Source organism: Physcomitrium patens, chromosome 8 (genome assembly GCF_059467195.1).
Source record: "Physcomitrium patens ecotype Gransden chromosome 8, ASM5946719v1, whole genome shotgun sequence".
Taxonomy (NCBI): Eukaryota; Viridiplantae; Streptophyta; class Bryopsida; order Funariales; family Funariaceae; genus Physcomitrium; species Physcomitrium patens.
This window is the reverse complement of record NC_143417.1, coordinates 744145-771502: the sequence shown is the minus strand read 5'-3', so window position 1 is coordinate 771502 and position 27358 is coordinate 744145. Positions and strand designations below refer to the sequence as shown.

Below are 27358 nucleotides of genomic sequence, written 5' to 3'. Positions count from 1 at the left end.
CAATCTCAAATCAAGGCTTTTATTCATGAATCCAATAAATTGTCTTTTTCTTGAGTGGATTTTTTCACATGTCCATACTTTGGGGTGGACACATAGAATGTGGTAATCATCATCTTCTTTATTATTTTTTATCAAATGGATAGTTTATTTTTTCAATATTTTTTTAAATACAATATCCAAAAAATAAATGTTTTTGAAGAGGATGCATACATCTTAATATGTTTGATATAGTTTAATTTTTATTTTATTTTATTTATTTATGGATGCAATGTTTTGTATGTGAAGTCCATTCCGAAATATGTGGTATTGCATGATGCAGATTTGCCAAGAACAAATTGAATTTCATCTCTGATGAATCAAAGCTATTGTTGATTAAATACTTGGCTTTGCTGAATGTTGTGTTCTTCTTTTCATCAAAGCCAAATAGGAATAATGCTCTCAAGTCATTCTTTCCTCCAACTAAACCATTCAGCAAGGCTCACGAATATTGCACTGGAGAATGCAACACAAAATGCTTTTATTGAGTAGATAATTTATGCTTAGCCTCTTTCAAGGTTAGGATCTGCAAGGGCTTTGGACGATCAGATTTGCTCAAGTTTATGCGGTTCTTTGGAGTGAGCCCAGTGTCCCTGTAGAATGGGACTTGGAGTGCAATGAGGGTTGGTACTGGATATTGGAGCTAGTCTCGAATTTCAAATTCCTGAGATTCCATGACAACAGCACGGGTTCAGCCAGTATGTATATATATACATATTCTCCAACTATTTCACAAACGCACTCTCATCTTCCTTGTAACATTCTATAAACAGTTTTCATGGGTGGACTGTCTTTCTGTAATGACTGAGAACCAAAGAAAAGATCAGGAAAACCTCGATCTGAGGGAGACGAAGAATAGCAGAAAAGAAAGGATGAAGCGACAATGGAGAGCAGCGACAGAAACTCCTCGTGAAATCCTCTGATACGGCGAATGGGAGGAGAAACCAGCAATTTCTGGTCCACAGAGCCCGTGTGATTGTCAAGATGGGTTCGGTCCTTTTGCATCGGAGGAAATGGAGCGCCACGGTCCCCTCAGAGCTCGCACCCATTCTGACAAGGCACGACTGCGTCTCGGCCTCGCCGGCACCCAGTCAAAGATTCCAACGATGCTTTGGTTCACGGCACAAATGTGGACCATTCCTGCTACGTATGTAAGCTGTATGGCAACACGGACGTCACCGGAATGTTGATGAAGGAAAGGGTCGAGTGGAAGGAATCAACGAACCATATCCATAAGGAATGCTTTGCTCGGAAAGGAGACGGGAAAACCAGGGCGGGAAAACCAGGGCGGGAAAACCAGGGCGGGTGCTACTGGTGGTCTGAGAGGGATTGTCACAAAGTCAGGTAGGTGAACGATTGTTGAAAGCCACCCAACATTCTGTCTAAAAGGTTCCGATGTATCCTAAAGTTGTAAAACATGCTTCAATATGTGTCGAATCTTTCATCTGTAGCAGCTACATTCCACTTTTGTTGTTTTTGTTTGTTTTTTGTTTGTTTTTTGTTTTTTTTGGTATACAACTAAAACCTCTTCGGATTTTCGAACTGTACGTCATGCATAAAATAGAGAAGAAAAAAAGAAAAAAACCAGTACAATACAGCCTAGTTTTGGTGAAATAATACAGTTTTCTGTTTCTATTTTGACTTCTTGATGTATCAATCTACAGCCCAGGACAGCACCTGAGCAAATGGTCATAGTTCAAATGACACATTATATGAGTAGAGGACTGCAACTCATGTGGGTTGCTACATGAGACCCAAAAACCAGGAAGCTAACCAACCTCCCATCACTTCAGGCTGTATATTATTGTACTTATCTCCTCATCCTCTTCTACGCCAATGTAACTTGCACACTTGGCATCCATTCCAGTTTCAAAGCATCACAGACAACACATTTGTCACTGGGCAGCCCAAGCGGTGAACAACGGACACTCGCAAGAGACAACTGGTAAATGGAGCGAGGACAAGTGCCGGCAGCAAGATTATCTCATGATTTAATGAAAGGTCACTTACATACTAGGTTAGAAAGATCAATCTGAAAAGCAAGCTGTAAACCTTTCAACGAGTGCTAGTATTGCGTTTGAACTCAGAGTTAGGTATATATAAATACCTGACGATGACGATTGCGAAACCCAATGGAAGAATTAAGTTAGACTGAGCTGCCTCGCATCTCCTGTATTAGTCTTGTTGGCAATCCGTCTTCATCGCTACAAGACTTTTTGTTCGTGAAGTCCCCGAGGGAAGATGCTCGGCAAATTGGACTTATCAACACCCTGCATGTAACACTTTCTCGTAAAAAAAACTTGTTACAAGTGTTCGAATATCTACATACAAACTATGCATTAGAATAAACATTTTGCGTCAGTAACATGATTGAATGTCCGTCCAAGAGCTTCCTCCACTAATGATTCCGCAGTGCAACTCTGAAAACTTTCTAGATAGCCACTGCGCTGATTGTCATCATAGCTATCCGAATGCGTAACTGTGTACAGTTTCTAACGACAAGGCCCTGATGGAGAAACTTGTTGAGCTCTGGTCGCATCACAAAGTAGGCGATTGTAATCAAAGGCTGGAATGACAGTCTTAAAGCAATAGAGAAGTCCTCAATCACACCATGGAATCTGTTCTTCTCATATCGACGGTCTCATAGATCGAATCAGAGATATGAGAATTCTTTTCTCCTAATTAGAAGCAGAAACAAAGGCTTATGCAAGGAAGAAGAGTTCGTATTTACATTTGTAAAATGCGGCCGCAGGGGATGAATCAGCCCCGAGAGTTTCGATACAAGCAGTTAGTGCAGCCAATAAGCAGCAGCCACGAGAATCACACATGGCAGTCTCAAGAGAACGGCAAGCAGGTGGATCGAATCATCTAACTAACCATCGTCTTCACAATCATAGTCGTCCTCATCGGAATGCACGGAGGGGCAGAGTTCGCTCCTTTGTAAATGTAAAGTACACCCTAAGACATGCTCACTATCTACATCCAAATCCTGTGTCGGTACATTAGAAGGACCGTCAAGCTCTATTTCCTCCTCCTTAGCAGTCGCTTCATCAGCCCCAGCAGGTATTTCGCCATTCTCATCTAAATCCATATTTAAATCAAAATCAAGTACTTTTGGACTCTTACTCGGACCAGACGAAGTTGGACTCGGATTTGCGCTAACTGCCTCCTCCGGTTTGGGTATCGCTTTATGAACTATAGGGTCTAAAATAATATTTGCGCGATCAGGAGATGGTGAATATGTATCCATCTCAGCATCGTCAGAATCTTCTGCCTTCTCGACCCCGATAGTGCGTGTGCTCGGAGTTCCATTAGACCCTCTACCTCGACCTCGGCCTCGGCCTCTACCCCGCCCTCGGCCCCGACCTCTACCTGATGCTGACTGCTCCTCCTGCAAACAAAGGTCAAATTGTAAACATCTCCAAGTTGTGCATGCAGGTTGTAGACAGCAAGCACAACTTTCCAAACACCCTTCACTCATATTAACATGCCATTTCTATCAGATTGCTAGCGCCAACCACCGACATAATTGGGGCTAGAGAAACTTTCCAATCCAATTACTGGACAAAGTTCGGTAGCGCCACCAAGTAAATGAAGCTTAAGGGCCCTAGAATATATGTCCTGGAGAAAAGAAAAGAAAGAAGGGAATAAAAAAACGAATGATGAAGAGTAAAACGCATACCGACTTCGGTCGTTTCACTACCTCCTCTTCATCACTATCATCCCCATCTGATTGCTTTCTGCAGACAAAAATCAGCTCACGAAAATTATTATATGGCATCAAATATGAATCAGGTCGTACTTGTTTGTGACATACATAAAAAACTAGCTACTGTTACATATTGGAATTCCAGGTACAAATATGTTCCTACAAGGTGCAGATACCAAAGAAAGAATGCAAAATTTTCACAAAAGTCCACGATTCGAATGCGCAAGTACATATTGAACTTCAAAAACACCCACCTCCTCTTTCCACCATTCCTTTCATCGCAGGTCGTCTCTGTACCTAAATCTGGAACCTTTGAAACAATTTCTTGTAAAAAATCGAACACACTGTTTGTCTGTACACACTGCTTCCTGTAACAAGCACGAGTTAAAAATCAGAAAGCGAAGTACTGTAGTAGCTCAAAAGAGCACAGGTTCAAAAGAAACAATGATAGATTTTCACAGCAAAGAAAGTACCATTACATCTCTGTAAAAAAGTTTAGTGACCGATTTGCACATCACATAGTAGCGAAGCAATAGGCGAACAAATTCTGTCTTTAACGAGGTCATAACAGAATCTCAACAAACCCCCTTGCAACCGAAGACATTTGCGATGTCACTTACAAATGGAAAGAATTCATGGTCTTTGCACCCCTTCGGAGGGTTATTTCGTAAGTTTTGTCACACAGGTTCTGGAGAAAGAGCTCCAAAGCTTTGGCTGCAATAAACAAAAACACCATATATAAATGCACGAAAGAATAAACTGAGGACTGGTTTACAAGCTTAACGCTGTTGCATTAGCTGCGCACAACCCGTACAGGCACAAGAACTTTGAGTGCAGTCTTGACCTTATGACTTGTAAGTCACAAAGTCTTGGACCGTACATGAAGGCTGGAAACATAATGTACAGCAGTGACTACCTGCCACCACTGCCCACTGACTCCATCAGCTCCCCACGATGAATACATACCACAAATTGCCAAATTGCTCATAAGGTTGTAGTACGCCTTAAACGTAGCAATATAGCAGTAGCACGCCCGACAAATTTCAAGCATTCTGCTGTACGTACTAATAAGGACCAGAAGTCATTCCAGAGTAACCATCGTGAAGAAGGCGAGGTAAAATCCATAAATAGACACAAGGCTTAGAGGACGTACAGATCAACACCGGTGTCGCCATAGCGATCTTCCCCACTTCTTCATCGGCTTGCATTATCTTCTTTATTCGAGCCTGTGCCGAAGAGAGAAAAGCGAGTTCAGTACTAGCAAAGTAACAATACCTTCATCAGGAGCTTAAGAAAATGGTTTACTTGAAGTTCAATGCTAAAGGTAAGAAGGCAACTACGCACATATTGTGTAAAATATCAGGATTCTTGGAATTAAAAGGGTATGCCCATATCACAAAGTGATTGGGCAAGTCCCAAAAATTAGTTAATGCCATATGCATGAGGTAACACTTGAAGAGAGAAAGCAACACGAGCACAATAACAAGTATTCTCTTCACAAACCCCGATTAGGTACTACATCACCAAATATGATCGGCTTCTCTCCTAGTCTTTCAACATACACTCCCTCTACTGCTACATCTTCAACTCGTTGCTCCTGTCTAGCTCTAAACCACATTCCAAAACATATTAAAAATCGATTTGAACCATCTCGTGTCTCAATGTGCACCCGTCAATGAACTTATTTGTTTTCTTCCGTCTAGTGCTTCTTCAAAATGTTACAATGATAAAGTCGCTCACTGATTATTCCATTCGTTCACAAACAGTTTCTTCACTCCACAAGCGATATCTTTGAACTAAAATCATGAAGAAGACGTTCTTCAACACGGGAACCAAGCTATTGGGCCGTCTTAGCCAGTGTGACCGAGAGAGAGAAGAAAAAGAACTCGCTCCTTCAACGATTTCTGAACGCCAGTGTCATTTAGTACGGAACTTGTGACATAGCAATCCCAATAAAGCTCTATTCATGGTGTCCATGACGTTAGGATCACATCACCAGGTCTTTCCGTCTTTTTGGGTCCCTACTTGGCCTAAACCGCAACATAAGTGCACTGCCACTTTCCCTTCTAAGCTTCCCAGAATATGTTACTCTGACATAACAAAAACATTTAATACACAGAACTAGGGTTTGAGCACTTACAGCCGGGAAGCGTGTGTCCAGCTTCTTCTTCATCTTTGCAACTGATGGCGGCGCTGCCACTTCCTCTGCTGTTGAAGTGTGTCGGCACTTGGTCTCGTGCGCACTGAAATAAGTATCCTAGGATCCGCTCGTATAGAGTAAACTCGCCATAGCCATAGATTTTTTTTTTTTTTTTTCAAATCTTTCCAAGAATTGCACGCCTTGCGTGCACTGTGTTCACCTATGCCCTGATTGTGCCGAACCTGTTCGTTGCATGGAAAAAATCGACCCTGTACTTCTTCAATCTCCCTTTCAGCATATTTAGTTCGCGAGTCCAAAAGCCAAACCTCGCCCTCGGGAGAGAGCAACCAATCAAGCCTTAACAATTCCACGGAGACCCACACCAGACGAAAAACTCCAGCAAAAGAATAACGCCACACAGGAACTTGTTGAGAAGACCACGAAGCACTGCAGATGCAGAAATGCCAATGCATACATCTACAAAGAAAAGAAACCCCCCGATTCAGGCACCCCAGTTCAAGACCTCCGATGGAACTAACAATTCCGCGGGCAGTGCACACCCATGGAGGCTCTTTAAAGACATCTGTTAACTCCAGAAACGCATACAAATGCAACGAAAATGAAAAAACCAAGCTTCCCCAACCTCCAAAGTTAATACTCCTGGTTCCAGAATAGACTCCAAAAAAAAAAAAAAAAAAAAAAAAAGGGGGGCTAAAAACCAGAAATAAAAACAACTTAAGGAGCTCGTTGGAGAGAGAACGAGGCGACGGAAATGGTGAGAATGCAAGCGAAGAGAGAAGAGAACGAAAGAATGCGGGACGGGGTGCCGAAGTGGGGTAGAAATGGGCTATGGCGAGAGCTTCACCTCCTCCTGCGCGGTGCTCGCTGGCGTGAAGAAAGAGCCGCGCAACGAGGCAACCGAGAAACCTGGAAAATCCGGTCATGGTCCCGGACCAGCCGGTCCTCTCCGCCCCCGTTTTAGCAACCTACCTACACTGACTTGCTCTCTATCCGTTTTTTTTTTTACATTATACTCTCAACTCTCTGTTGTCTCCGCTCACGTCACCGAATCTCAACTCTTTTCCCCTTCCACTCAACCCAACTCACCTCTCGCAGACATTCCCTTTGCGATCGGAAGGCGATTCCGCGGAGACATCTCCGAGCTTTTGCCGCTTGAGGAAACTTAGACTGTGAATGCTTCAACAGGATTGCTGTGTGACACGGTTGAAGTGGAGAATACTGTTTGTTTTTCACTTCAAACTGATGTTCTGTCTGTCTCCAACGCCCCGCGATATCCACGTCCACGCAGAGACTGAGTTTGAAGGAACAAAGTGGAAGTGGTGGCGATGGAATTGAATTTTCGACCCTCCGAGCAAAGTGTCGACGCTGATCAAGAGCCCAGTAGAGACAACCCTACTCCGGTTTTGAACGAACGAACGAACGAACAAATAAACAAAAGGGCTTCGAGCGAGTCCAACGTTCGTCCATCAGGGCCACTTTTTGCATCATATGTTTTAACATTTACGGTTTAATATTTGTTTCCAAAATTTAATGGAATGCAAATAAATAGTAATTAATGAATACTAATCAACCCAATTTCTTTAGGATCCTGTTTCCTTCGTTTTCTTCTATATTATAAATCTGGGCACGTTTCCTGTTTATATTTGTCGATTTGCTACTCTATCCCACAATGGCACAGGTCGTTAATAGGCATGTTGTGGGTCCTATCATCACGCCTGGTTCGGGCCAGCTCTGAAGCGGTAATAGGACCCCTGCGCTTGGTTTGGGCTGGGGCCCATCACCAACCCCTTATCTCCCATTGTGGAGGTTACGGGTGAGTGATGGGCGGTGATAGGGTAAGGGTGCCTTATTCTTCACATCCTTCATTAATCATATTTTTCTTTTCATTCATATTTTGTGTGCTTGCGTTTCTAATTTCTTATATTTGTAAAACATTAATTGTGTAAGTAATAATATCTACTTGTGGAACAACTTGTTAGAATAAATATTACAAGTTAAAATTAGAACAGAATTGTTTTTTTTTATTTGGAAAAAAATCAAAATGTTAGTGTGCTTCTTTTTAGTTCATTATTTGTTACAATATTTCTACATAAGAAAAAACTTTATATGCATACTTGATTATTTCTTTTGTATTTTTTAAATATATAAAAAAATAAGTTGAGTATCTTTGTATATATCAATTAATCAATGAATATATTTCTACAAAATATCTTAATGTTTAAACGTATAACTATGATCTTAATATCCTTTTAGATGGTATTGTTGAGAAAATGCACTAACATGATTATTCATCTACACATTGTTTATTTCTTAACTTACTTTAATTATATGTTTTATCAATATGTTTTAGCTCGGAGTATATAGTATATTCTTTATTCTATTATCTATGAAATTACAACAACATAGCTCATACCATCAAACTAATATAGGATTTCGAAAACAATCCATTTTTTGGTACACCATCCAATTCTACTATGACTATATAATTAAATTACTAAATTTCAACCAAAATTTAACAATTGTTCTATCATTAACATCCAATCTTTTGTATGGTACCTCATTTAAATCCATTGATATATTCTGTATTAATATATAAAAATGTCACATTACCAATTATAAATATTTTATAAATATAAATATAAATACATTGTTGCTTTAAACGGTGAAACTATTTTCAAGTACTTATTTATAAATGTAAAATTGTCTAGAATCTTACATTAATCTACATCCTATTACTAAATTGGTTTTTTTATTCATGTCTTTCCGTTCCGATATCACAATGATATAATTATGATCAGACAATTTATTTTGTATTTCAAAATAATAAAACATCAAGTTTGCTAATAAAACTACAAGGATTCATTTACTAGAGTATACAAATTACAACCAAATCACAACCAAATTGTGCATATTTAATCAAATTACACCAAAAATTTCCAGTAACAAATGAAGCTATAATCGAGTTGTACACACCATTTATCAAAACTAAAGGTGATTTAAGCACAAAAACTTTTATTTCGTGAGATAATCGTAGCAAAACCTCCTCTAAATGTACAGTTAATTAATCAACAATTTTTTATTTGTAGATAATCTCTTTTGCAAAGAAGGGAGGAGCAAAACATCCATAGCAGTAAATTAATTCCCTCCCTTAACCTTCAGCAACTGCAAGCAGCCAATGGTTCCCATTATCATCACACATTACAGCTTCGATGGAGTTCGACAGCATAGCACATAAGTATAGTCATATGTGCATATAGGGGCAACATTCCAAACAATATCAGAAAAGAGCTATGTGAGCTCCTTCCTGTAGAAACATCAAAAGACCATCAAAAAAGAGCTAAGTGAGCTCCTTTCTGTAGAAACATCAGGACCTCGTCCGAAAATCACGAATTTAGTCCACAATGTATGATTTTGGAAGCAAAGCATTCTGGGGTTACATAAGCTTGTCATAGTTCCCAATGACCGAGCCTACCGCAAATTCCTGGTCGGACAATTCGGAGCAGTTCGACATTCAAAGTGGGAAACATATTCCTGAAGAAAAAAATACCACACAACATTCACAGATTTCGAGACCACATCATGTCAATGTAGGTTGCAAATGCAATACGAAATTATATCTTGTATAGTTACAGCAGCTCCTTGCAACGCAGAGACTTCTAACCTCTATTAGAACCTAGTAGGAATAGAAAATTGGTCACAGCAAACTACATTGCTACGACTGGAAATAACAAACTGACGCAATAGCGAGATTTCAGGATTTGATTTTTTTCTTTCCTGATTGATACAAGTCAAAATTGTGAAAGTTGGAGACCGGAAGAACGATACTAAGCTCCCGTTACGACCGCTGCCTTCCGGGGCACTTTCCGCTTGCCCCCCACAGCACTCTGCTTCCTCTTCTTTGGTTTTTCAGCTACTGCAGCCTCCTCAATCACATCCATTTTATCCTCGGCGTCATTGTCCAATGACATATCTGCATCCACCTTGTCATCTTCGACTGGCTTGGCTTTCATCTTCTTATCCTTCTTTGAAAATTTCAAACTTTTCTTGTCTTCCGGTTGCGACAGTCCTGGTAATTCAATCTTCAGTGGCATGTCAGGAAGAGACTGATACAGTGGAAGTGAGACAGAGTCCAATGTCTTCAGAAAAAATGATCGGACGTTGGCCCACTTCTTTGGAATCTGCTGAGCAATGCCTTCAATAACTGCGTTGACGTTCTGAACGATTTCATCTCGAGCCTGTGACATCCTAGCAACTTTGACAGCGCTGCAAGTACCACCGCTCATGTACAAGTAGGTCGAATTCAAAGCTGCCGAAATTTGGCCTGTCCACTGCGCTCGCGTAAGATTCACAGGAATAGGATGTTTCTTCTTCTTGAAGAAAGTCTTTCCAAGTAGCTTCGGCAACTCTCCTAAAATGCGATCATCTGCCAAAAATGTGTCGTACGACCCGCACAGCTTCCGCTTCGCCTCATGCGCGAAGTAATCAGTCTTTAATTTCGACAGCGGGATGACTTTCGAAATTTTCAACCCCTCTTTCTCAATCCGCGCCTTCGCCATCTGCTTATCTAACTTCTGCTTTGCATGCTCCCTGTCGCTGATGATCAAGCACACCTCGTGGTTCCCATCTGGCTGGTACAGAGGATGCGGAAGCTCTAAAACGTACGGGTTAGTTCTACCTTTGTCTGGTACCTTCTTCATCCCCACGACGACATACAACAACTGATCATCCTCGAGCAGCTGAGCTTTCTCCTTCTGCTTCTGCGCCGCGCACCACTTGACCAGCGCGTCCACAGCCCTCTCTACAAGCACAGCGTTCACCTTCCCAATTCCCTGCGGTGCTGGCGGCGCGCTACCTCCCTCCGCATCCACCATCACTGCCATCTCTCCAAATCCACTCTCACTCACTTCGAACTCTTCAAAAACAACACAAACAAAAAAATCTACAAGAACCTCCCGACACTATCCTCACAGTGTATTATTCACTGTCCACACAAACTTTGATCTCAACGTGTAAGAAATTCTGCTGCGTCTGAGGATCAAAAACACAAATCGCAGACTGCACGACGATGAATTCGGGTGACAATACCTTCAGCGGAAGTAGGCCAGCGGGGGCACAAGGGCGCCTCGTTTTAGGGTTTAAGCCCAATCTAGGAATTGTAAAATATCACAGTTCATTCATCCTGAACTATCACGTTCATCCAAATGGCAATACCAGTCGAGCAAGCCTAATTGGACTGTCTTCCTTCATCCGACTTGGATGTACAGAGAGCTACATCTTCATAACTGGTTATTTTAAATTGATTCATCCTCGTTATAGATGGTGCGCACCTTCATCCTCGTTATAGATGGTGCGCACCTTCATCCGTTCTCTGTTCATCCGTTTTTAGTGCATAGTCGTGGATGAATGTTTCACTTTGCTATTCTAATTCGAATTAAACGTTCATCCATTTCTGTTTCCCTTTGGTATTATTTCGAACGGAAATGATGTAATAACTATAGTAACTGCGAGCAATATGCCTAAAGTCACTCTTTGACATATGTTTTAAAAATAATTCATACATGACTTTTTGCAAGTGATCTTTAGTGGAGTTTTCCAAAACTTGCATAAAATATGGTTTCTAGCAACTCCAAAAATCAAATTGAGTTTGCTTAACCATTAAACCATTGCTTAATGTGCAGCTTTTGAATATGAACTTCTTTAATGTGTGTCTATATATATATATATATATATATATATATGTTGTTGGTCAAATACTAAAAAAATGAATAGCTAGAAGCTTTCTTCATGTGGAACATTTTTGAGAAACTAAAATTACAGCTTCTGAGCATTGAAAATACATATTGTGTAATGAAATTTATTTTTATTTGCTTAGCATATGGTATGTTACATAGTAGAAAAAATTGCATACTACTGCAAATAATAATATAATTTTATATGATATTCAAAATTTAGAATAAGTGTTTCTAAATAAAAGAAATATTAATTTAATTACATAATAACTTCTTTTTTGAGTAATATGTATATAGTTATTTTATTCAAGACAATTAATCAATCGTTTTTTTTTTTTTTTTTGTGTAAAGCTAATTAATCAATATTTTTTTAATTAGTCATTTCTATCCATTGTACAAATAAATGTAATTTTTTTATAAAAAATATTATTTATTATTTATTATTTAAAAAATATATGTGCAAAATAATTCTTAACTTTCATCCAAGTTTCAGATATTTAGTATCCAACATGTGAGAAATCTCTGATTTTTTAACAGCATATATAACCTTACTTAAAAGTAATTTAGAGATTCTATCTAATTTATAAATTATAGAATATATTATAGGAGAATATTAAATTGACTCATCTTAATCTTAAATCAATCCACTTCTATGGCACCTCAATCAATTAAGGCTCAAACACCTAAGGTTCATTTTGGTTGATGTGAACAACATGTAACAAATATGGGTGCCTTACTAACAAGAGGATGTCTTAGGTCTTAGGCATATAATCTTCTATTACAATGATGTTGAGGCTAAGCAAGAAGAGTTTTGGAGCAATTTTAAACCTCTAAGTCACTTGGTGGGTCAATTTAAGTTTTAGATAGATTGATTTAATATTCACCATAATATATAATATAGTTTGTAGTCACAATTGTTTTCTGTAGCTCATAATTTTTGTTTCTGGATTCTTATTAATAGCTACAAATGGTATTTTTCTTTTTACATTAGAACCTTGTATTAAAAAAAATATATATCTATATATATATAAATATATATCAATATGCCATAAGATCTAAACATTTTTGTAACATCTTATTTTGTGCTATAATTAGTCTTTAAATAGAGATAAATACTTATTTTTCAAAGAATACTAAAATTATATAATAAAAGCTATTATTAGATGCTAAATTTTCATGAAAATCTAAATCATGTAATTGTTGTGATAGAATATTTTTAATTAAAAGCTATTATAGTGTGGTGTACATATTTATATACAAAATATTTAGTTATATATGATATGTGAATATGAATAAGTAATTATAGAATTCTATTTGTAAAAATACTATTTATAAAAGTCTTGAAAGATATTTTCAATTTTTTTATGAGAATCGTTTCTATTAGAAAATAGTTACTCTAATCAAAACACAACAATTTGTTTTGATTTTTAATTAGCTTAGAAAAATGTATAGCTTAAGCCTTAAGTATTCAAAGACACAATGCTCATCTAGCTTATTTAGTACAAAGATATTGTAGTAAATATTTAGAAAACCCATACCAATTTAAATATTGATATTCATTGTATTCAATATGTGTCTTATAAGCATGAGCCAATTTTAGATAAGTTTTGGAACTACATGCTAGTAAAGGAAAGCTGACTTTAGGCTAATTTTTTATTATACAAGTTTACCTAGAACTTAAAAGATGGATACTACAAAAAGACCTTTTTGTAACAATAAACCTTTTTTCAAGAATAAATATTTTTAGAAATAATAGTTGTATTAGATCGGAAAAAGTTTTAAAATTTTAAAAAATAAATTTATCATCTAGAACTAAAACAATTCCCCAATATGACCTAATAGTCGACAACATTACAAAAGCAAAATGTAACTCAGTATTATAGTTAAATCTATTTTAATTTTATATTTTTTTGCTCTTATTATTGCCAGAAATTCAGGGTGTTAGGATATAAATAAATGTACTCTTTCATCACAACATTTTATCAAAGGATTGGGTTTACCCTGTTTTGAGTTGAAAAGGAATTAAAAAAAAAAAAAAAAAAAAAAAAAAAACTCACCTCGCATGCGTGAGGAGAAAAAGTGGAAGTTCATTTTAAAGTGTTGAGTTCATTCATGACACTGGTACCCTCTACACCAGTTTCTATATATAACAATCGAACAAGGGAGCAGAAGTCAAGAAGCTTTGTGTAGCGCCGGCTGCAGCCAGGTGGAAACCACGACTGGTCAAGAAAATTCCGTTCACACAGCGTTTAAAAGTTCGAGACAATTTCCGAGGGCGACACCCTGCCACGGACCCTCATAAGGGTAGATTCCGATGCTAATGAATGAAAGTCATACATCCACCATCCAAACACCCATCCCTGAGCCTGGTCCCTGGCTCCCGGGCCCTCCCTACCGTCCCCGCCCGTCCCGTCCCATCCAGGCCCTCCGTGCTCCGTCTCTCGCACCGCGTGAGTTTCGCTGTGCGATTTGGTGCTCTTCCTTTGTCCGCGAATGGAAAGGAATTTTGCGCTTCTAGGGTTACCACCAGCGGGAATGGTCGTTGGTATTGCGGAAAGGGCAGTGACGGAGCGGCAGTAGCGGGTGCTGCTTGCTGGACTGCGTGTCGGTGGGGCTTGTGGGAATAGTTCTGTCAAGGGGCGGGTGGGGTTGGTTGCTCGGGGTGTTCCCGCGTTTGAGGCGCGGGGAGGGGGGATGAAAATGTTGTCAGGAGTTCGGGATTACGAGCGCACGCTGTGAATTGGTTTCTCATGGTCGGAGGGGAGGTCCTGAAAGTTCCGTGGAAAGCGGGAAGAGGAGGATTCGGCGAGGTTGCCTTGCTCATGTGACGAGGAATTATTCATAGAATTCAGGGCGGTAGTCTTCTCGGTCGTTTGTGCTCTCTGAGTGAGAGAGTACTTGCATACTATTTTTTCTGAGGTTTATGAGTGGGGGGACGGAATGCAGTGCTGTTGCATTTAGACCGTTTTCAGCTGACTAAGAACCCTCCTGGTTCTGTTGTAACATATCAAGTCGAGAGATAAAGTGGTGGCCATGTGCATATCAATGCTTGCGAGTAAAGATTTCATGGAGGGTTGCGCTTTTTGGGTTCTGTTCGCCCAATTCCAAGTGAGATGACGCGAAGATCAATATTGACGGCAATGCATTCATCTGGATTCTTCGCCTTATGAGGTTGAAGCTTTAGTCACCATGGCAGTTCCTCGGAAGCGTGTTGAATATGCGCTGGGTTGGTCATAGCGGCAAGTGCCTGGGTGCTATTAATTGTAGAGTTTGGATAGATAGGTTAGGTTTCGGACTAGTCAGCGGGTAAAAGGAGCGCGTAAATGTGTAAATCTTTCTTTGAATTGTGTCTCAAAGAAAATGATATCATAAGTTTAGGAATCATGTGGTTTTAGAACCCCCAAGTTTGCAACTGCATTCTTCGTGTCTTGGGAGGAAATCAGTGCTTGTTCAAAAAGGAACACAGCTGGAGCCAAAACTGGGTGTACCATACATGACTGATTTAGCTGTGCGCCCGAATCACATGGAGTTCAACTACCTCCAGGTACTGCATTTCTCAGTGGGGGAGCTGTTACTGTCCCTCGATTTCTTGGGCGTTAGAATTTCTCCTCTCTCGGGTTGAAAGATTCTGACCTCAGATGACATTCTTGCATAGGGTATCGTATAATTATTATTTATTTCTGAGTGTTGTATGATTACTCTTAGCATACTGCTGAGAGAGAGAGAGAGAGAGAGAGAGAGAGAGAGAATTGGTATGAGGTTTCAAATGTGTGGTATGATTGTGACAAGGTCTTTGTAGAGGTTTGGGGAGAACGAATCCTGTCACCACTCAAACATAATAGCACATTTGCATATCATTGTGCTCGCTATCACACAGCGTTTGACTTGTTATTTCAAGATTCGACATTTTTATTTAATTTAATTTTTATTTTTTCCCCAATTGTTTGAATGTATAGTAGCTGGTTAGTGTAGACATCGCCGTTGTTGAACTTCGAAAGTAGCTACGTATTTCTTGCAGCGGCTGGTGCGCTTTTTATGGTGAATACATAATCGTCTGGCATCAGTTTTAATGCTTCCCTGACTGATTGGTTAAGAGGCAATAGCGATGCAGACATATATTTGATTGAATCAAAGAAATGATGGAATATTATTGCACATGCTATCTTGATATGAGTTATGATTAGGCACATTGGGACGGAACGTCAAACCGGCAAGATCTGCTTGAGTTTCATTTATTAGAAATTAACTTTGGGATAGTGTGTTTCAGCGATATACGCCAATGCAATTCCTTCTCTTGTGTCTTGTTTTTCTGGCGACTGTTTGCGAGGTAGGTATTCACATTGCTTCTTGTTCCGCAGCGAGGGAAGGTTTACCGTCTCAATGATGAAGGTAAATGGGACGACAAAGGAACAGGTCATGTGTCTGTTGAGTATTTAGAGGTATTTCCTCCTTAACCTTTATTCCGCAGATTATTCAAGTTGAACCTGCATTTATTGAAGTAATAGACGAAGTATGATTTAATTTCAGGAAATCGTTTTGTCAATCTTAGAATGTTTTAGTACGAATTTCAATGAGTGAAGTCAGGATAGGTATCACCTATATTCTCGTGTAGTCCGGTTCACGCTGGTGAATCTCATTTGGGAAGAAGGACAGTGAGTTGATACGCTATGGAATTGCTATTGGTTACACCCACTATCTAGCACGGTTACAGAGTCCCGTGAACTGGGCGGCTTTAGTATCTACATCCAATCAGTGATTGCTACCCGGTAATCACTAACTCTTGTAATAAAATCATGGTCAACCGTCTTCACCAGTGGTAGCGCATGAACCTTGATAGAGAATCATATACTGATGTGTCTGCAGCGCCAGAGCAAGTTCATTCGCTACTGTAGAAGCTGCAGTGGTGTGTGGAGTCGTTACTAGAGCTAAGCTTTGTCCAAGTGCACTGGGTTCAGATCAGACGTAGCTTTGTGACGGAGGCTCTAGAAGTAATGTGAACAGGTTTACTAGCTTTTGTTCATACCTTAATGACCCAATTTCGAATAGATCTCGAAGTTTATACTACCGTTCCTTTTTTGATATTCTCGTCCTTTCTTTAAGCTGTCGTTTTTTCAATTATATTGGAGGGTTAAATTTCTTAGTTGGATTTGAGCATAACCTCAAATTAAGCACCTGAAATGAACTGAGGCCTTTAGGATTCGGAAAACATGGAATTCGGCGGTATCAGAGCTTCGTGGCTTCGTTATTTTCTCTCGCAATCCTGTATTAGGGGATATTCCACTGAAACAAGAGATTCTATCAGGCCAGCACTGTCTCGCAGTTTTTAGCTCAGAAACTACTTAGTACAGGTCGTGGTTCCAATTTTGATTAGAGGATCTGAATAAGATCATAGACTACGGAATGAATTAGATTAGTGAAATTTAGATAGTAGTTTCCTGTTACCTGTGTGGTGCTTGCTGTCAGAGGCTCGTTCATTTAATTGTTAGGGGCTGGACAGTACTGTCACTTTATAAATTTTGATTTTGGCAGTAACACTAGCTCTGCCACTTGCATTTCTTTTATGCTTATACCTATTCGAGACAATGGTCTTATTTGGCCTGGAGTGCCTATCTTGAATGCATTATTCTCGTCTTGGCTTTGGATTCATGTTGATCATGCCGTTGTTTGGTTGGTGCAGCGCTCGGATGCAGTGGGTTTAGTGGTCATTGATGAGGAAGACAATCAAACTTTGTTGGTTCATCGGATATCAGCGGATGATATATACAGGCGCCAAGAGGGTATTGTCATGGATTTAACATGTAGATGGATCTAGTTCTTTTAGTCTTGATTGTTAGTACGGTGATTGTTTCTTGTTTAGTTTTCATTGAGATAGTCCAGAAGTTGTACATGGTGGGTGTAGTGTTTGTTCTGCTTCTTGTGATGTTTCTGAATTGCTTCTTATTCATCTATGGCTGGTGCAGACACCATCATTTCATGGACAGATCCAGAAGTGGCAACAGATTTGGCTCTCAGTTTTCAAGAGACAATGGGTTGTTCATTTATATGGTAAGTAGGAAGTACCGCTTGGATGTTTTTAAGCGATTAGGCTGATATGATCTAGTCACATTTCTTGCTTCCTTGTATGAAATGATTATTTGTGCCATTTTATTTCAAACAAATAAAATTGATTAAGAAATCATTTAGAAAAAAGGGTACACTTAATGTCATGGAACTCTGTAAAAGTGATCATCCATATCTGAAGACAGAACTGCCGCTTCGTTTTCACACTTCTTTACAGTGGTAGCAGCGAAGTTTTTGTGAAAAGTGGATCATGTTATGTGTACCTTTGAAGTTATTTGGTTCGGGTTTATGAATACACTTGGTTTGCGTGAGGCAAATTCCTTGAGGTTGCAATTGGCTGCGTCCAAGGTGAGCCAGTAAAAGGTCGTACCGTATTGAACGTAAATTGTGGTTTGGGCAGGTTGTTTCTGCTCAAGTCCAAGTTGCCACTTTCATAATCTAATAATATGGATAGCTGTGTCTACTTGATCTAATTTCTTTGGAGAGCGCTGTCCTGGATTTAATAGTAGCTGTTGTTCTTACTTCAGGGACCAAATATGCAGCGTGCAGCGCTCGATTCATTTTCCATCAGTGGGAGGCAAGTTTACAGGGATTGCACTTGTATGAGTTGCGTTTACAAACGTCGTAGGTGTAGTAGTCTTTCTGTGTTTGCTATTAGTATGTTTGGAACATACTCACCCTTGTATCCGTAATATTTTTTGAATTGTTTCTTTTATATATATATATATTCCTGAGTCACAATTATTTAATTTTAATTTCAAATATGTGTCATTGATGCTACAGCCATGGATGGGAGTGCACGCCCAGTTGGTGATGATTTGGATCATTCTGGTACATCGCAAGATGACGGTAATCCAATGGTTGTGGTTTTCGTGGGCTGTCGTTGAAGTTCAATCGTTGTTTCTGAAGTGTTCATGAGCATATTTAGCTACTTTGAAAGAAGAATATAATCTTCACAGGCACACTCGACTTTGAACTCGGTGATTCCTGTTTATTGACAGATGGAGATGAGCTCTACATGGATAGAGAGCTTGTTTTGACTCTGGACATCACTTGTTGTGATATGGTCTATTTTCGCAGATGATGCGTTTCGTGACTGTGGAGGCAGTGAAGTGGTTGAACTCCCGCCAGTGGAGCTTTCTACTCTCTCTCTCCTTGCTAAGGTTTGCACCAACTAGGACAAGAAAATTCTCATCCTTTTCTTTTTTCTTATACTTTGATTTGTTACTGGTTTACTAAGCTGGTAGCATTTCATGACTTGATTACCATTGTGCTTATCTAATGGGAACTTCTGTGCTTGTTCTTCTGCTCATCTATTCTATCTGACTTTTTGCGATTGAGTCTTTTCCGGATTTGAAGTTGTTGATTTACCTTCTCCCAAACTTCCATTACAATTCGAAACACAAATTTGAGGGCTCTGCCGAGGACAGATGGATTCAGTAGTAAACGTTAGAAAGAACAAAAGCTGCGGGCTGTCTTGCTAAAAGAGTGTGATATCTTCAATACCTCCATGTTCTTGCTAAACTGTTGTTAATTTCGCCGTTTTTAATGTATTGCAGACTGTCGCAGAAGTTATTCCTTTTGATCGTGATAGAGTGGCATCCATGATTGTCCGTGATGTAAGCAGAACAAGCGAGATGCTTAAATTACTTTATACTTTGACATACCTCTTCTTGGATTTCATCCATCAAGTTAGTCATGTAATCATCACTGTTGGTGGAAATCTGCTTATGATATTTTAGTGGTTATCACATTCCTTTCCTTAATGTCGCGGTTTTGCTATTGTAGAAATTTGCTGAAGTGGGCCTGTGGGCTCGTTTTGTCTAGCAAAATTACATACCCAAACTCCTACAGCTATTCCGCACTTGCGAAGACCTAGAGAATCTTGCTGGTTTGCAGTTGATTTTCAAGATTGTGAAAGGAATTAGTGAGTTACATCTACTCTTCTACTGTTTGGAATTTTTAATGCCTTTTGATGGGTTTCACCGCATTTATTTGTTCCAATTAGCCGTTCCTACTTCTATATCCATTTTATGCACTCAATGTGAGTGTCTTAAGTCAGTACTGTGGTGGTATGTGTTCGCACTGTGACTTGGGTTTTGCGGTCGACAGACATTGGGTTGAACTTGCCTTTTGATTTTTTGGATTTGACCAAGATGGAAGATTAGATGATGGTACTGTTTTTAGCTATGAACCATGGAGAAAACTGACATGTATTGAGGTTTGCCTATGATCTATTTCATGATTCAGTTTTATTTTTAGAGATGTGTTTATCTGCATATTTACACAGACCTTTAATCATACTTACGTGGATTCCTTCCATGTTCGCATGGAATCTTTGTGGTGAATTGGATGCACAACTAAAACTGTACATGGATTTCCGAAGACAAAGTTCTGAAGCAGTTTACCTTTTGTTATGTTTGTCTCCAGTTTCTCTGAATGATGGACACATCTTTGATATCATCTTTAGCGATGAGTACATAATGGATATTGTCGGGGCTTTGGAATGTGAGCATATTCTCCTTACCAGTTCTGTTGTGCTTTTACTTAGAATGATAGTAACCTGCCATTTAATCTCTTGCTCTGGCTTTTCATGTATGTTTTGTAGTGTGTGCTTTATGAACATTTATTAGAATTTTAGCTTCTTTTGCAACGTCTTTGTTTTGTATTCATGTTGATCCAATCTGTACATACTTCTTTGTCCGTGTATAGATGATTCTGATGTGACAAAATGCCACTGTCACCGCGCTTTCCTCAAGGAGCAAGCTGTTTTTAAGGAGGTAAGTAGGGCTGAAGTTTTTTGTTGCGTTATTGTATGTCCTCGAAGGTAATTTCAAAAGGATAATGGTTATTGTCAGGCCTCCTCTCTTGTGAGCTATTTATCTAATGTGATTATCTTTTCATATGCTGAATTTTCTGGGATTCTTTGTATTTCCATACAAGTTCATGGTCCATGTCTCAATTTTCAATGGAATAATTTTGGTTAAAAGTGAATTTTGCTTGAAAAGCAGGCTGTTCCTATTCGGGATCCAGTGATCTTGTCAAAGATCCACCAAACATATCGTATTGGCTATATAAAGGTCAGTGTGGTTTCTCACCCTTCAAATCTCTGTGTTTCTCTCATACAAAATGTACGCGAGATTGCTATTGAAACACGTATATTACTTTTGCTAGACTCGCTGTTGTCCTACCATCTGCTAAATCTCGGTTTGCCTCTCCAGGACGTCATATTATTTAGAGTGCTGGATGATCCAACGTTTGCCTCACTCAACTCCATTATACTCTTTAACAATGTTTCAGTAAGTTTCCTTGTGAAAAACTTCTTGGGACAGTCTCCTGTTATTGCAGTCTATCTCTCTTGTACGAGTCTCGATCTTTTCTGTATGTAAATTGCGTCCCCCTTTATTTGGATACAAATTTGTAATTTCCTTTTTCTTGATGCAGGTGGTGACTGCGCTTCAGAGCGATTCTGCTTTTCTGTCGGAACTTTTTTCAAGACTTCGCTCGCTCGAAACATCGGAAGGAAGAAGGCGGGACTTGGTGAGTTTCATGATCACTGGTATTTATAAGACTTATTTGCTGAACTGCCGCAGCTCACAGAACACGGTTTAGAACTAAATCACATTGAGCTTGCTGATTCATTCCTCGTATGGTGACAGAAAAATTTCAATCTTATTACACTAGCATTGAGTATTCTAAGAAGTTAGTTAGAAGTTCAGGGTCGTTAATTGTAAATAGCGGGACATGAGTGATTTTTATTGTTCAGTAGCTCCTTGTCAGTTATTATTGCTACATTCCTAGTTTTAGTCAGGTTTTTGTTGAAAATTTAAAGACCGACTTGTGAAGTGTATCACTGCCATCAATTCCATCTAGATACATAATTTTGTACACAGATTTCTTTTTCTGTGACTCAAAATGTGGTTGATGTAGGTGAATTTTGTTCAAGAGTTTTGCAACCTGAGCAAGCATCTTCAACCTCTTGTGCGAAACCAATTGTTTGGGTACAGTTTTGTACATTTTTGAGTCACCTAGTCTTCCTTTGCATGGAATTTTTGTTTCTGGATTCTATGGTTTTTTCATTTAAAAAATTTAAAATCTAATAAAAATAAATTTGCGTTGTTCTTCAAGATGCTGTGTTGGTGGCTTCATTTCCTTTATTTTTCGTATGCCATCAGTCCATAGCAGAGTATTTCTTGAGTCATTGATTGTGTAAGCGGATGTTTGTTCTTTTGAAATTATTGATGTTCTTGTCAATACTTTTGTCTCATGCCATGGTTTGTTTATTTACTTGCTCTGGTTGTTGTGTGGCAGTGCACTTGTTAAAGAAGGATTGCTCGAAATTGTGAAAGACATCCTTGCGGATGCAGATGAAGCTGTCCGACTCAGTGGGTCAGCATCTTTCTTCTGTTTTGATGTCGAATTTCATTTGTTTTCTATACAGAACAGCACTGTTTCTCGTGAACTTTTTAAGAGGCTCATCGTGCTAGCTTGTGTATCTGTCACATTACAGCTCAGTCATGTTTGTTTGATCACGTGCAGACTGGTACGCTTTTATTTTGTATGTACTATTGTTGGGGGCCTGATTTCATGAGTTGGGTGATCTGGTGCCAGGTGCGATATTTTAATTGCAGTTCTCAACCATGACCCAGCATTATTGCGTAGTTTTCTGGTGCACCAATCATCCCACACATTGTTCAATGAACTGGTGGGTAAATTGTGTGTTTTTTTTTTTTTTTTTTTTTTTTTTTTTTTTTTTTCATACACTCATGTATTCCCTCTCAACTGTTTATCTCATTTACAGCTTTGCCCTCTAAGTTCATTGAATGAAGGTTTGGCAGAGCTCTTTTGGAGATTGCATTCAGTGTAGAGTTTCGCATAATGGTATGCACTTTAGAGAGGACGTCGTGAGGCGATTCAAGAAGCAAAGCTTTGAGGATTATCTGAAAGGATTAATTAACCATCAAAGTGAAGTGAGAGAATATGAACCCCTGGCAATGAGAGTATTTTGATGTACTGATGAAGTTGTTAGGTTTTTAGGTGCAAGGAATGTTGATTCCTAGCGAAAGTGGAGTGCAAGCTCAACTTTTAGAAGTAATGCGCATGCTCCTGGATTCAGAGACAATAGATACCGTGAGTCCTTCACTCCTGTATGGTCTATGCGTATATCCCCCATTTTGGTTCAATCTTACAACCTTGCTGTATAATCAATAATATTTTTAACTTACAGTTTTAATTTACCAACATGAAGAAATTGAGTTGTTCTTGTTTATTAATTTTAAGTCTTTAACCCTTTGCACTGCTGCATGAAGTGTATTTTAATGGAATATTGGCACACGCTGTATCTATTTATAATCGAGTTTCTGACAGTGTGTTTGTCATTTATGCATTACAGCCAGCGGTTGAAAAAAGCACTTTTCTGGAAACCTTTTATGAAATATACATGGACCAAATGGTTCAACTTCTTACGGACGGTTGTCCACCAGAGCTAGGGAGCGTAGAGCCTGCTAATGATCCTTCTGTTGATGCTGGAAAAGGGATGAAGCGAACAGTTGCTCCAGAGATTCTTGGAAACATTTGCGAGCTAATGTGTTTTTGTGTTCAGCATCACCGATTCAGGATCAAGTAAGTTCAGTGTCACCTCTCCATAGTGTATCATGTGAAGTCTTGGTTGTGAACAACATCGATTTCTGCTGTTTAGTGTTCTGTTTGTTAGACTGCAAACTTTAACATATATAGAACTTTCATTTTTGACATCCTCAGGTTCAATGTTACTAGTTGACGGGTTTATCATTGGAGAGGTGAAACTCGATTCTCGTAAAATCGTTTTGTGCTGATAAGTTCTGCGCTTTGTCTGTGTGCACTCTCCCAGGTATTATGTGATGAGAAACCACGTCGTGGAGAAAGTTTTGAGGCTGATTCGCAGGAAAGAAAAGTATCTGGTTGTAGCTGCTGTGCGATTTCTAAGAACATGCATTTCTTTGAAGGTTGCTTCCGTTAGAACTGTATCTTGTTTGCATGCGTTATGCGTTGATTGGAAAAAGTCTTTCCATCTTTGTGTCAATTTGTTTTTTGTTTGTTGTATTTTCTTACATACGTGGTCGTCTATGGGGTACAGTATTATTCGCTCTGAAGTCTATTAGACGCATATTTAGGCATTGTCTGTTTGATCGAATTCATCTGAATTTTCTGAACTGATTAGAGTGAATAAATTCATCTTTGCTGACGGTGTATCTTAAGTGGTGTGCGCGGTCTGATAGTTGTAACCTTACTTTTTTGTACTGTGCGTAAATTCTATTTGATTTTAGCTGTCATTGTTTTGAGTGAGCATCTATGTTGCGGATTGAGTTGTGCATTTGAAGAGGAATGACTTATAGCAAGAATTTTAAGGCATCTTGTCTGACTTGGGTGTAATGTTTTGAAATGCTGCAGGATGAGTTTTACTTCCGGTACATAGTGAAGCACAATCTGTTTGAACCTATTATTGAAGCTTTTGTGGCTAACGGAAATCGCTACAATCTCCTCAATTCAGCTATATTGGAGCTCATTGATTTCATTCGCAAAGTACGTTTCTTGTTTGTATTGCCCCTAAATATCTTCAATCTGAACAGGTGGTATATTGCTGTAATTATTCATGTTTATCTCCTGGTTTGTCATTTCACCAAACGCATGAAACGCAGCTTTTCATAGGGCTGACTCTATTTTTGCTCGACCCAAGGCAGAAAATTCCCTATTTCTATGTCTTCACTTGTAAGAAATCAATGTATCTTAATGTAGGTTTTCCTGTGGTATGCAATCAAAGTGCACGTCCCTGATTTAGGTGATACGCCTACGACACAATGGCTAGATTACCTAGTGTCAACATTTCAGTCACTTAGTATCGGTTGTAATTCTTGCACTCTTAGGGGTTAGGGTAACGTGATTGAGTGAAGACTGCTGGCCATGTTGTGATGGTCAAAATACTCTTGCTCACTTTTACCAAATGAAATACATAGACCCTGAACCTGTGTCTACATGCCTTATCAAGATTTTGTATCGCAATATATGCAGGAGGGCCTCAAAACACTCGTAGTGCATCTAATTGAGAAGTTTTCTTCTAAATTGGAATGTATTGACTATGTGGACACTTATCGGGAACTGAAATTGAAATATGAGCAGGTGAGAGTATTTGTCTCGGGGTTTGGGGTTGTCGACATCTGCTTATGTATACATTGGAGCAGGAATCAATTGCTGTTTCCTGAATTTAGTGTTTTAGGCAGAATTAAAGTTTTAAGTAGTTTAGGAATGTTTGTTAAGGAATTGCTGAAGGCATTTTCTCCCACTTGTAATGTTCACTTCGTGCTGCAGATTTTGGAAGGTCCCCCACCTAGCGCAAGAGACGCAGGAGTTGCTGTTACAAGTAGCAGCCCTGATCATGGTTCACGCACAGGACGTGATAGGCTTGGCCAAAGAGGTCTTCTTGATAGCCGCCAACTGAAGGACAAAGTTGAGGATGACAGTTTCAACGAGGACAGGTATCTTCGCAATCTGGATGCGTCACTACGGTTTTACACCTTTTTGAAAAATTGCATGCAGAACACGCTCATGGGACTTACATAAGTTCATCTATATGTGGATAGTGATGATGAGGGGAATCCAGCAATTGCATGGGTGTGTACATCTTCACAGCCGCAAACAACAAAATCAGTTACTGTAAATGGCAGTGCTCCAAGTGGTGTACCCTCAGGGTAAGTATCTTACTATGCCACCCTCTTTCATTTATTTGGCGTTCCGGCTAGAGATACTTGTGAACCTGACATGGCATGTTTCTTATCCCTAGGCATCTGATACTTTGCTCTGACAGTGGAAGCGCCACTGGATCAGTGTACCATGAAGGTGAAGATGAAAACATGTCTACAGCATTAAACACTAATCGCAAAAAATCAGGTTGGGTGTTCGAAATGAAGCCAGAGAGTATACTTCCGGCGATCCCCTTCACAGGCCCTATTTGGCAAGAAGTAGAAGATGGACCTATTACTAAGCGAAAGACCCCTCTTGCCTCAAGCTTAGAACAAACTGATGCTACTGTGTTCAAGAGACAAAAGCCTGAGGATGATCATGCAGAGGACCAATCCAAAAACTATCCCAGTCTTTCTGCCGTAGTTGACCTCAGTGGCGCTGGATCTGCTGAAATGAGTTCTGAAGTTCCGGGGCTAGCAGAATCAATGATGTTAGATTCTACACTACCAGCGCAAGATATCATTACGAAGGTATGCAACACAGAAAATCCAAATGCAACGTCAGTTTACCAGCATGAGTCAGATGTTATATATCAGACCTCCAGCTCAGATCATAGCAGTCGGAGCAACACTGAAGCAACGCCGGACGTTGATGGAAAGTGTGCCTATGAAGATTTGGACACATCTCCCTTAGAGTCTGCCTCTATACCTCTCGGTGGGAATGCAGACTTGGTTGCTAGTAAATCACTGCTGTTTAATGATAGACTTGCAGACATTGCAACCACGAGAACATTTGTTATGATGGGAAAGGATTCTGCTTGTTTAGAGGAAAACCATCCTTATGATGGACTGGAAGCCGTGAGAGAGAAATGTGCAAATGGAGGTGAGAGTCCCACTAAGCCAGTGGACGTTGGTTGCTCCCTGGCCAGAGAGAGTCAAAACGGCATGGACAGTTCCGCAGTTGAAGACATTAATAGGTCTACATCCGAGAGCTCAGAGAGGATAGGGCTTGGTGCCATCCCCACCAAAGGCGTTAATGACAGCAACAGTAGTATTTCGCAACTACAGAACACGAGCTTAGGTAGTGAAGGCAACAGAATGACCAACTTAGGTACGGATATTATGAGGACTGTAACTCCGACGTCTCCTGGACCCTACACTGTTCGATAGTATGATTCTAATTTCTGAATGCATTGGTACATTACTCATGAAGCTCTTGTCTCACATTGGTAGCACCTTATCTGTCCTCTCAATTCAACGCATCGCTATCTTCTGCCAAATGTAAATTCAAAATGTTTCCCTGGATGACGTAAAGGGTCGTTGATTGAGACCATCTAGTATTTCATGGTTTTGTGGGAAGTGGAATGGTCATCTGAAATTTCTTTCACCTTGGTGACGTTTTGTTTGGGGTTTGAGTAGAGCCTGTGGCAAAGACGCTCTGAAGGACTATCAATAGCACAACTTGTTTCTTGTCCATAGCCATGGGGGGCCAGGGCTAGTTTGTATACCGTCAAGGGTGGAGCCTGCCCTCTCAAGCAATTTTTTGCTCCATTTTAGGCAGTTTTGAGCTCTGCTTTGTTTTTAGTTTAGCTCTAGGCATTTGTATACATACATACATACATACATACATACGATTGTTTTTACGACGTATAAAATCTATGTAAAATTTAAATCACTAAAATTAACATTTGTATCTTGTCCAATTCTTTACATGTTTTCATCCATATGTTCACAAAGCAAAAACGTATAATTGTAATTACTTCACTTCTTTGAATGCTATACTTGGCTAGATAAGTATGCTCTCACGTCGTTACTTATTTATTTATTAAAATTTATTTATTCAGTTTTGTTTTTGATGGGGTTGTTATTAGTTAGCCAAGCTGCTGCAATGTCGACAACTAAATGCTACGAACAAAAACATGCATTACAAACGCGAAAATTGAAGCAG

General features: G+C 39.4%; 3 protein-coding genes across 12 annotated transcripts; 1 reads left to right on the top strand and 2 right to left on the bottom strand.

Annotated features, from left to right (window-relative positions):
* Positions 1-1606: 1606 nt before the first annotated feature.
* LOC112286141 (uncharacterized) lies at positions 1607-6737 on the bottom strand. Of its 5 annotated transcripts, XR_016504351.1 has the most exons (9): positions 5886-6217; positions 4899-4971; positions 4662-4670; positions 4366-4459; positions 4000-4113; positions 3719-3776; positions 3163-3427; positions 2144-2306; positions 1607-1886 (listed from the first exon to the last, which is right to left on the bottom strand). XR_016504351.1 is itself a non-coding variant. In XM_090252276.1 (7 exons), exons 1-7 carry the CDS (start codon positions 5916-5918, stop codon positions 2909-2911), a joined length of 900 nt encoding a protein of 299 aa, XP_090108402.1. In that variant the 5' UTR covers positions 5919-6217; the 3' UTR covers positions 2739-2908. The 5 variants fall into 5 exon arrangements, 2 of the variants coding, with proteins under 2 accessions (XP_090108402.1, XP_073391965.1); XR_016504350.1 differs by lacking the exon at positions 4662-4670 and having other exon boundaries at positions 2768-3427; positions 5886-6708; XR_016504352.1 differs by lacking the exon at positions 4662-4670 and having other exon boundaries at positions 5886-6708.
* Positions 6738-9483: 2746 nt separating this feature from the next.
* Positions 9484-11022, bottom strand: LOC112286195 (uncharacterized). The gene has a single exon (XM_024527873.3). The coding sequence runs from the start codon at positions 10784-10786 to the stop codon at positions 9731-9733; it is 1056 nt and encodes a 351-aa protein (XP_024383641.1). The 5' UTR covers positions 10787-11022; the 3' UTR covers positions 9484-9730.
* Positions 11023-14309: 3287 nt separating this feature from the next.
* Positions 14310-26622, top strand: LOC112285858 (uncharacterized). 6 transcript variants are annotated; one of them, XM_090252275.1, is made up of 25 exons: positions 14310-15179; positions 15994-16074; positions 17313-17412; positions 17596-17680; positions 18223-18295; positions 18479-18544; positions 18776-18858; positions 19255-19314; positions 19523-19622; positions 20126-20203; positions 20408-20475; positions 20707-20775; positions 20917-20994; positions 21140-21235; positions 21626-21696; positions 22007-22084; positions 22307-22400; positions 22733-22825; positions 23088-23317; positions 23565-23679; positions 24125-24256; positions 24743-24850; positions 25040-25206; positions 25312-25419; positions 25536-26622. In XM_090252275.1, exons 4-25 carry the CDS (start codon positions 17609-17611, stop codon positions 26578-26580), a joined length of 3084 nt encoding a protein of 1027 aa, XP_090108401.1. In that variant the 5' UTR covers positions 14310-15179; positions 15994-16074; positions 17313-17412; positions 17596-17608; the 3' UTR covers positions 26581-26622. The 6 variants fall into 6 exon arrangements, with proteins under 6 accessions (XP_090108401.1, XP_024382927.1, XP_024382923.1 ...); XM_024527159.3 differs by having other exon boundaries at positions 14339-15179; positions 18223-18272; positions 25619-26622; XM_024527155.3 differs by having other exon boundaries at positions 14339-15179; positions 18223-18272.
* Positions 26623-27358: the final 736 nt, after the last annotated feature.